The following is a 10,284-nucleotide window of genomic DNA, read 5'->3' on the forward strand; positions in this document are numbered from 1 at the left end:
CTTCGATGTGTTACTCGTGAAATTAATATCCTAAAAGTGTAACGTTGATTCTCTATTTTAAAAAGCATCTTTTCTTCTTTTTAGGTAAGCTTCTGGGTTGTCAGAGAGATTCTACATGCACAAACGTTAAAAATAAGAGCTGAGGTTTTGAGCCACTATATTAAAACTGCAAAGGTAAGGAATTGGGGGTGGATGGGAGGGGAGACTGTGGGATTCACCATGATGAAAGATCTTATACTTAGGCTGGTCAGTTCAGAAATACACGTAGGTAAATATTTATCTGACACCCAGTTTAGCTGTGGTTGTATCTGCTGGCATGAATAGGTGCTTGGCTTGTGTATGTAACAAAGTTGTCAGAAATAGTGACAGACCAAAGCCCTGAAATTGAATCCTCTGTTTAAAAAAAAAAAAAAAAAAAAGCTTAAATAAGGAAACACAATGTAAACTTATTTAAAATATTCTTCATTAGATAATATAACTTACCAAATGTTTTCTGATGTTGGATAAAGCCAAATAGTATTTATAGAATCAGTTCAAACGGTATCAGTCAGAACACAAATTGCTTTTATTACTGGAAGGGAGGAAGCATCTGTTATCTTTTTTTTCATTTGTGACATGAATAATATGAATCTAATATTGTTTTAAAAGCAGTTTCAAAAGCGTATCTGAACTCAGCGCTTTAGAGCTCTTATCCTTTGGTACCTTCCTAAAAGCCATTAGGACTGACATTCCTAAGAAAAGGATCAGGAAATCTTGACTCAGATGTAGATGAGCCAGAATCCTGGCCCTTCAAACAGAGTGAAACTTTATCATTGTTCTGTGAAGAGTGGGATTCTTTCTTTTTGCTGCCTCAAAGTGGCTGCTACTGCAGATAACTTCTGTCACCATCTTGGATTATGTACTAAAAATGATTGACATTTTTTTGGTGGCCACTTTGGTATCTAACTTGCAAATACATTTTGTCTTTATACTTTTTTTTTTTTCTACAAAGTAAATTTTTACCTCCATGGAATTCGATTGAATAGATTTTGTGCAAAACAAACTCATTTTGTAAGATTTGACAACCTTTGTTCAATAGTTGTGCCATGATCATAGTGGTTGAGAGTACTGAAAAATGTAGAGGCTCTAAGGGTATCTTTTAAATAGCTTTTGATATGTGATGAGTTAATGTACCTTCATGTAATATATTTTTAAAAATGAGGGGATTTTGTTTGATGAAATGGGCATAAACAAATTTGCTTCCATAAATGTAGGGAAGGTGTGCCTCTGTAGTGATCATAGTACAGAACTGATCTTGGAAACAGAGCTGGGTCAGGCCTGGTTGTGGTCCTGCTCTGATGGGGCGTTTTAGTCCTGCTTTGGTCTCAGCACACCATGCCTGATCTCATTTGTGGACTGCAGAGAGTGATGCTTGCTGAAACTCTGCTGGTTTTGAGAGAGGATATTGTGCCTCAACAATTAAAGTCAATTGAGCATCTCTTAGCTGTGAGTTGTAAAATGACAATTACAAAACCGGGGAAATACATGGGGTGCTTTTATCTGCTAATTTATTTACTGTATCTATTATCTTGGCTTTGCTTACATATGGCTGCTAGCTTTGAGTTACTGCAGTTAGTGCCATTTTCTGTTTATGCCAAGGCTATTATCAAAGCACTAATTAACTTTTCAGAGAAGCTGTAAATCCCCTAGACTGAACTTTTTGTGCTGACTATCTATTATATAGCTAGCAGTCCTTTAATGGCATCTCATACTATATTGTTTTATGCATGAACTAATTGGACTTAATTGCATTCCCCTGAAGTTCCCAGACTATCTCAATTGGTTATGACTTCTGTTTCAATGCTGGCAGCAGCTATGAAAGGCTTTTTATTTTTATTTTTAATCAGCCATGTTATGGTTCTGCATCCTTCAGGACAGCGAACTTTATCTTATTTTTGGGCAAGTGGAGGAGAAAAATAGATGTTTGTGTGAGTGGTTGGACAAAGACAGGCAATACTGTTTGGAAGGGATGGGTCTATGGTATAGAGAACAATCTAGGTTGGAAAAGACGTTTGAGATCACTAAGTCCAGCTGTCAACCTTACCTACCGAGTCCTGTCACAAACCCATGTCCCTCAGTGCCACGTCTTTGCATCTCTTAAATACCTCCAGGGATGGGGACTCCCCTGCTCCAGTGCTTGACCACCCTCCCCATGAGGAAATTTTCCCTAATGCCCAGTCTAACCTCCCCTGGCACAACTGGAGGCCTTTTCCTTGTGTCCCATTGTTTGTCACATGAGAAAAGAGACCAAACCCCTCCTTGCAGCGTCCTGTCAGGGAGTTGCAGATAGCAACGGGGTCTCCCCTCAGCCTCCCCTTCTCCAGCCTAAACAGCCCTGGGTTCCTCAGCCACTCCTCACGTGCCTTGTTTTCTACTCCCTTTGCCAGCCTTGTTGCTCTTCTCCGGACATGCTTGAGCAACTCAATGTTCTTGTAGAGAGGGGCCCAAAACTGAGCACAATATTTGAGGTGCAGTCTCACCAGCACTGAGGTCTTTGTCCTGCTGGCCACGCCATTTCTGACACAAACCAGGCTGCTGTTGGCCTTGGCCACCTGGGCACCCTCCTGGCTCATCTTCAGCCTGCTTTCACGCAGCACACTCAGCTCCTTTTCTGCCAGGCACCTTTCCAGGCCCTCTTCCCTAGGCCTGTACTGCTGCATGGGGTTGTTATGACCCACGTGCAGGGTCTGACACTTACCCTTGTTGAATGCCATAAAATAGGATGCACCTATTGAGCTGTCTTATCCCTCTGCAAAGCCTTCTTCCCCTCAAGCAGATCAACACTCCTATCTAACTTGGTATCATCTACAAACCGGCTGAGGGTGCATGCACATGATCCCCTTTATCCACATCACTGATAATGTTATGATCAGTGAGAGAGGTTCTTATTCAGCGGGTGTGGAAAGACTTTGCTAGTCAGTAGACATACCAGAACCATGGAGTTCCAGGCACCCAGACTCAAATTCCTACTACAGAGACCCAATAGTTAGCATTAAACACGGCACTCCTGTATGAGGACATCATTCATTAACACAGTACCAGAGAACCATTAGCCTTTAAAGAGGAGAGAGAATCATTTGACCTGCTCCCAAACTGCTAGCTGGAAAACCGTCCCTGCAGTTTTGCTTCTAGCTTCCCTTAAAAAAAAAAAAAAAAAAAAAAAAAAAAAGTCTGATACTCAGGATTTATTCAGAACCTGGCTAAATCTGCCTTACTTTTTTTGTTATCTCATGAATGGCTACCTAATGAGGACATCTTGGATAAGCTAAGTTTCAAGGAGGAAAAAAGACTTTGTCAGCTGTGTTTGGAGAAGAAAGGATTCCTCATAATCTTATATCATGAATTAATTTTAGGTTTTCAGACCCCCCAAATTGCCTTACAGTGAGAGAGGTAATCTAGGTACATGGCTTTTCAAATGTACCCTGCTTGACTTCTTCCTGCATCAACTTTTCTAGGTGTTTTGATGCAGCCTTGGTAGCTCTATAAGCCTGTTGTGCAAAATGTATTTACGATATTGAATACTCCCATAATCACATCATTCACAACCGTGTTATCCTTCTTGGCATGTTAAGTTTGAAAATTCTGATGAATTTTCAAAGAAAGGAATTTGTTGGGTTTGAGGATATCTGGTATATGTCCCAAAATGTGTACGTATATATATATTTTTGGAATGTCTCTCTCTGGAGAATGAAATGGCAAGTGTGATATAATCCAAAACAGTACAGAAGCAACAATGAAAAATTAGAAGGTGCCTTAAAAGTGATACAGCATCTCACTATAATAAAATGTTCATTGTAGAACATGCAAGACTTCTTCACTTTAGATTGTTATTTATTCTGTATTACCTGTTGACAGCACTTGAAATGTTTGTTTTTGTATGTGTTTTTGTCCTCAGAAACTGTATGAGCTGAATAATCTGCATGCTCTTATGGCAGTTGTGTCAGGTCTACAGAGTGCTCCGATCTTCAGGCTGACTAAAACATGGGCGGTAAGTGACTACAGCAGGACATTGGAGAGATTTTAATTTATTCTTAGACAAATACAACATTCTGTAGCTTATTTTCAAGGTTGCAATAATTATTACAGATATTCCTAATCTTCTTGTGCTGTGTACATAATGTTTCTACTGCATTTTAAGTCTATGGTTTCCTGTTGAGTTTTTTTCCATTCTGGCATAGAAATATTTTCCTTTTGAAAAATAGCTCCCTACAGATTCTGCTAAATGCAGAGGCTTTTAATTTGGCCAGAAGCTATTTTGTATTTAGTTGCTGGAAAATTATGAATGCCAAAGTGGGTCATATTTTAATCATTTAGGGGTTTATGCTGTTGGAATTTTTTTTGCTATGGAGAACAGATGTTCAGAAACTCTTGATTCAGTTTCCATAAAGAGATTTTTAGTTTCTTTTACTGATAACTAAATCTAGTGATCTTCATCAGAGTTTTCAGAATTATTTTCATAGTTACAGCAACTGCATATTTTTAGATTTGTACAGTTAAGAAAGAATTGCTTTCTTCGGAAACATTTTGACGTGTTCTCTGAATTAATTAACTAGAATCAATGTTGTGCAGTTGCATTCTTCATGACCAGTACATTAGAAATAACTTTAGCTCATACCTTCAAGTTGAGAAAACTGTGCTTGATTCAGTTATACAATGTGATCAGATGAATATTTTCAAGTGTGATGGAAGTTATCGGGTGACTGAAATATTCCTGAGCAAGGTATCCTTACAAATAGCTAAAAAAGATTTAAAAACTTTCTCTACATACGTCTGCACATCCTTGTATATTGCAAAAAGTGTTTTTTTCATCCTGTTTCCTTCCCCACCAAAGTCACGAAAAAACGAATGATAATGTTGCTCAGCTGATAAATGTTAACAAAAGTGATTTAAATCACTCGTGCCAAGATACTCACCTAGAATTCTGTGCACGTTTTGCAAGTATTCAATTAAGACTTCTTGTTTCAGAATACCAAAATCTCTCTAAGAAAATCTATATGAAATTAACACTTCAGAGTGTTCTTGAGGCTGACTTCTGTTTTTCTGTTTTTGTCATTGTGTTGTCTCAACAGCTTTATGTAACTGTGATGCCAAATTGCTTTTTGTGCATGACTCAAAAAGAGTACCTGCTTTACCTATATATTAATATAACCATACTAGTTACTACCCGGGAGTTTCCAGTTTCTTTCCTACTTCATCAACTAGAAACACTTGTTTTCAATTCTTAGGAAGATTGTTGTTATGCCACTGGCGTATATATCAGTCTTTAAACCTTGCCCTTCTTCCAACTTCTGAAATGCCAGGTAACATCTTCCATGTTTCTGCAGGTGTTTTTAAATTCTATGGTCCCAAGATAATCTATGCTTTTCATCATCTTTTATATGCCTCTGCAAATTAAAGTTGCAGGATAGCTCCTAGCAATGTGTACTGCAAACTGATTTAGAGGTCTTTCTCTTGGAAGTTCAGCTTATAAATTCTTGAAGTAATTCTAAGCCTTTTGTTTTCGGTATAGTAAAAGCAAGAAAAGACATGTAAAAAGGCACACCAAGCAAGACACTACTATCACTTGATTAAGTTATACGACAGTGTTCCAAAACATTCAACAAGGGAGTGTTTCTTGCTCCTTTTTTGCAAATTTGTAGTAATTTGCAATTGACCTAACTTTTATAGTCAGGAAAACAGCTGCAAGTATACTTGCTCCCTAAGAAAGTCACCTTATGTGGTTGGACTCTAGAGTTGAAAGGAGCCATTAAATATTTGCTTGGTAATCTAATCTTAATCTTCTTAAAATATATAAAAAAAAAAAAAAAAATCACATCATCTGACAGCACGTCTGAATATGTCTGAAATTTACTTGTCTCATCCATTGCCTGGACCCCCAATGAACTCTAGAGAGTAATAAATGCTTCTAATATATGATTTACCCCATTCAAAACTTGAATCATGGACTTTTCCAGGAATGTGCTTCTCTCTATTTAATGTAAAAGAAGCTAGATGACTTAACTTGAACTTAAGCAGTATAAACAAATAATCATTAGGCAGCTGCAATTAGGTGATGTGAATCCTGTCATGCTCTGCCAGCACCCTGAAACCTCAGCTCTCCTTTCTTCTGTTTCAAAAGTTGTTTCCAGTGCTGGCATGCTGTAAAGCAAGGAGCCGTCTGGAAGTCTCTCAACCCTTCTCCTACTGTAAGCTGTCAGTCTTGGCTTTTGTTGTCTCTGCCTATGTACGTCTCTTTACTGTTCTTTGCATCCTCAGAGCCTAAGATACCAAAAGAGATAGCAGAAATATTATCTAGAAAAAGAAGCAGTTCCAAAAGTGAAGAAATAATAATTAGGTCCTTACTTCTCCTCAGAATAACACCTTTGGTTTTGTCAGGCTCTCTGTACACTAATGCAGGAACTGGACACAGGACGTGAATCGCACCATTAGCACAAAGGAAACTCACACAGGCTTTACTTGTTTAGAGATTATTCAAAGAGCCTGAAATGATATATTCAACTTCAACAAGACCGTGCAATTCAGTGCATTTTGAGGAAAATCCAATTAATTCCATTCAAGTCTGAATATAGGCCATTACTATTCCTGTTAGTCTTGCCATACCTTCTAGTCCAAAAAAACAACAGAAAGCCTTCCAGACATGCAGTGGAGACAAAATGTTTTAGAATATTTTAAAGGAAGGCTCATCTAGGCTGTTCAAACTGCAACCATCTTTGAGGAGATAAATTTCAAACGATAAATGTTATGTTCCAGTGGCTGGAAAGAAGTTATGCCTGTCTACTGTTGTTCTTTTGTCCTGGAAATGATTATGAGTGGTTGCTCATGAGAGTATTGGAACCAAAGCTAATAATGTTCCATTAATTGTCGAAATGCAGAAGACCAGCACATGTTAGAAAACAATTCACTTTTGAAAAGTGGCTTTCTTCTGAAAGCCTGTGTTCAATTTGCTCATGTGGCTATCCTAATGAAGACTAAGATATGGGAAACGTAGGTAGAAAAAAGTTACTTGAATATTGAAATTACAGCTTTAGAAAAGGGGCATTTCCACTTCTGTCATGTTCAGATAAGCTGATCTTCTTTTGAAAGAGAAAAGGGAATAAAAACTGATCTGCACCTTGTAATTTTGCACTACTGAGGATCTCGTCAGCACTCAAGCACTGAGTCTTCTCCCAAAATGTTCAGTGTAAACATCTTATACGCTTCTTTAAACTTTGGCTTTAAGTTGAAATAAAGTCATCAGAGGCTTTATTTCAACTGCACAGTAGTGCAGTTAGATATTTCAAAAATATTTTAGTTTCTCAGTTTTGTAAAGAGCACTTAGTTTCATTAATACTGTCAGAGGAAGGTGTTGGGGTGGGAGAGAATGGACACTGAAAATCCAGGGCTTGCTTTTGTATTCTAAGTGATGGCTCCTCTAGTAATAAGATACAGTAAAATTGCTAGTTAGCAGAACAATAGGTGCAGCCTGTATGCAAGTGCATAATTCCTTTTGTAGAGAAAAATGGATCAAATCTTAACTCTTGTAGTTTGCAGTAGTATTGTAGTTTAATAAAAGTTATTTTTCAAATCTTAATGATACCGGTTTGCTCTTTGGAAAACTAATTTCTTAAGGGTTTTCATTTGAATAAGAACACAATTTGGAGTTTGGGTTTTTGTGGAACTGGATTGGTATAAAACTCAGTACCTCTAATGAGAAAACAATAACTTACAGATCATTACAGTGAATAAAATACTACTTTAAAATACTGCAGAAGTGGGCAGCACGTGAACTTGTGCTGTCTTTTGGCTAGATTAGTCTTTGGAAAACTGTTATTATTTCAGAAAGATCCTGCAGAACACCAAAGTTTATATTTGACTAATTCTCTAGAAGGCTTATCTAAATTTGCTGCCAAAATAGCTACTTTTCTCTGTTAATCCTCCAAGTACTCATCATTAAAGAGTAAATGCTGTAATCTTGAAGCAGTTGTATTTAACAACAAAAAATATGGGGAAATGAATCTATGCGTTTAAGAGTAAAGAGAAATCATAGCAATCAAACTTAATCTCATTTGGTTTTGCCTTTTTTTGTAGTTATTGAGTCGGAAGGATAAAGCCACCTTTGAAAAGTTGGAGTATGTTATGAGTAAAGAAGATAATTACAAAAGGCTTAGAGACTATATCAGCAGCTTGAAGATGACTCCATGTATTCCCTATTTAGGTAAGCTGAAGAAACACTAATGAAAAACATGCTTCTCTGGTGATTACAGAAACTAAACGCTATCTTTTAAGCAGGCATGAAACTATTTTGATACTTCAGTGAAGAATATAGAACCTTATATTAACTTCACTAGCTTCAGAAAGAAAACTTCTTTTAAACCTCACAAACACTTCAGGTTTTACATATAGTATCAGCTTTCTAGGAAACTATTTTCCCATATGCTCTATAGATATACCAGTTGACTTCTGGAGAACTACTTAAATTATTAGGCTTGCTAGCGCTCTTCAAGAGCAAAATATTTGAATGTTACAGTAATTCAGGGTTTTAATTTATGAGCAGTGATAAATCACCAGCCTCTGAGATAAATAAATATAGATCTTTGGGTTTGGAACATGCTAAATTCTGCAACTGTTGTTGCATTTAATTATATTAAACTGACATGTGAAATGGGTGGATAGTACTGACTCATATTTATGAAATAATGATGGGTCAATGATATTCCTTTGTATCTTGAAAGCTATATAAATAAATATATTTATTGATTGGTTTTGTTGCCAAGCTAGTGTTAATATCTGTTTTATTTGGTTTAGAGTGATGTGTACTCTTATAATGTAGCTTTTCTTTAGTATCATAAGATGTCGGTAATTAAGGAAAAGTTTACACATCTTTTCCTTTTTCCAGGAGGAGAAAAACTTGATATTTTTGTAGATATCAGGTGCTCTCACACCTAAATTCAAGATGACCTCATGTGGTCACCTATAATCTTTGCTCTAACGACATGAGATTAAATAAATAAAAACTTGATAGCCTTTTTAAGCTGTGATCAATAGCTCATCACAATACTACTTCATTTGCTTCGTAGCTTGATGTGATAAACATTACCATCATTTGGTGTTAGTATCTGGAATACCTTTAAAATGCATATATTCTGTTTTTGTGGAGTTGCAGGAATTTTATGTACTTTGTACTAGAAAAAAAAAAAACTTCGCTCTAGAGAGCCAATAATAATTGTAAGGACAAGCTGTTCTATAGAGTTTGTCATTCTGTCCTCATTTTTCACTTCCGTGTTACATCCCAGAAAAATCCATCAGTTCCAACATGATCTTAGCAGCTGTTAATTTCCTGTGTTTTCAAGTAATCAGATGTTGGTAATTGTTCATACTGAAAATGGAGCTCTGAAAGACTCAGCGTGAGCCCATTTTGTCTGAAGTGCAGGTGTGAGAAGTGCCAGTGTGGCACACGATCACATACTACCCCAGCTGTTGACATAGCTAGTTGAACTAGGCTTGAATTAAAAGGGACAAAGAAGCCAACCAGAGTGTGATGCGATTAAACGTACCATTTTGTGGCTTCCTCTTCCATGTGCACATGTGTAGGACATGCGGTCTCTGTATGCTTCTGAAATGGAGTTTCTAGCTGTCCAGAAGCTTTTTACCTATATGCTGTGATTTATGAAATGCGAAGCCAGGCTCAAATTGTTTCCTTGCCAATTAGAAAGTCTCAAGCCAACCCACTCTCAGATTTTTCCAAGTCTCATGATACTCTGTCCCTTGCCATTATGGTCTTCTGCAACTTACTGCTGTACAGAGAAATCTTCAAGTTTGGGTGTATTTGGTGTCTGATGTTTTAAAAATGCTGCCTTAATACCTGCAAGTGTATAATTAAAAGACCAAAATGTTGGAAAGCAAGTTTTGTTCTGTTACAGATGTTTTCCTCTTTATATGTGAGAAAACTCTTGTGCAAGTTTTGGTTTAGAGTAAGCGTTAAGATTGAATTGATAATTTATGGAAGTCAAATACATATTTTTCTGCCTAGAAAGAAGGAGGGGGTTAATGCTTTTTGCTGTGACCAACTGTAGTTAAAGAATGTTTTGTGGCCTGGTTTCATACAGCATGAACTCTCACTAAAGACATAAAGTATTTAGTCTCAAAGTCTCAAACATTTTCCTTAAATTCTCCAGAGAAATAGGAAACACCTAGTGATGCACTCCCTCTCAAATTAATTTTGTAAGATTTAAATATGTGGCAAAAAGAACAAAATTGCTTTGCAAC

General features: G+C 37.0%; 1 protein-coding gene across 11 annotated transcripts in view; it reads left to right on the plus strand.

The window, feature by feature from the left end:
* Nucleotides 1-10,284, plus strand: part of RALGPS2 (Ral GEF with PH domain and SH3 binding motif 2) — a 141,982-nt gene that overhangs the window by 72,700 nt on the left and 58,998 nt on the right. For all 11 annotated transcript variants that reach the window (XM_068691352.1, XM_068691341.1, XM_068691349.1 and 8 more), the window contains 3 exons: nt 85-174; nt 3,935-4,027; nt 8,107-8,233. In XM_068691352.1, coding sequence (XP_068547453.1) covers nt 85-174; nt 3,935-4,027; nt 8,107-8,233 — 310 coding nt within the window. The remainder of the gene's footprint in view (nt 1-84; nt 175-3,934; nt 4,028-8,106; nt 8,234-10,284) is intronic.

This window comes from Anas acuta, chromosome 8, assembly GCF_963932015.1.
Source record: "Anas acuta chromosome 8, bAnaAcu1.1, whole genome shotgun sequence".
NCBI classification, from domain to species: Eukaryota; Metazoa; Chordata; class Aves; order Anseriformes; family Anatidae; genus Anas; species Anas acuta.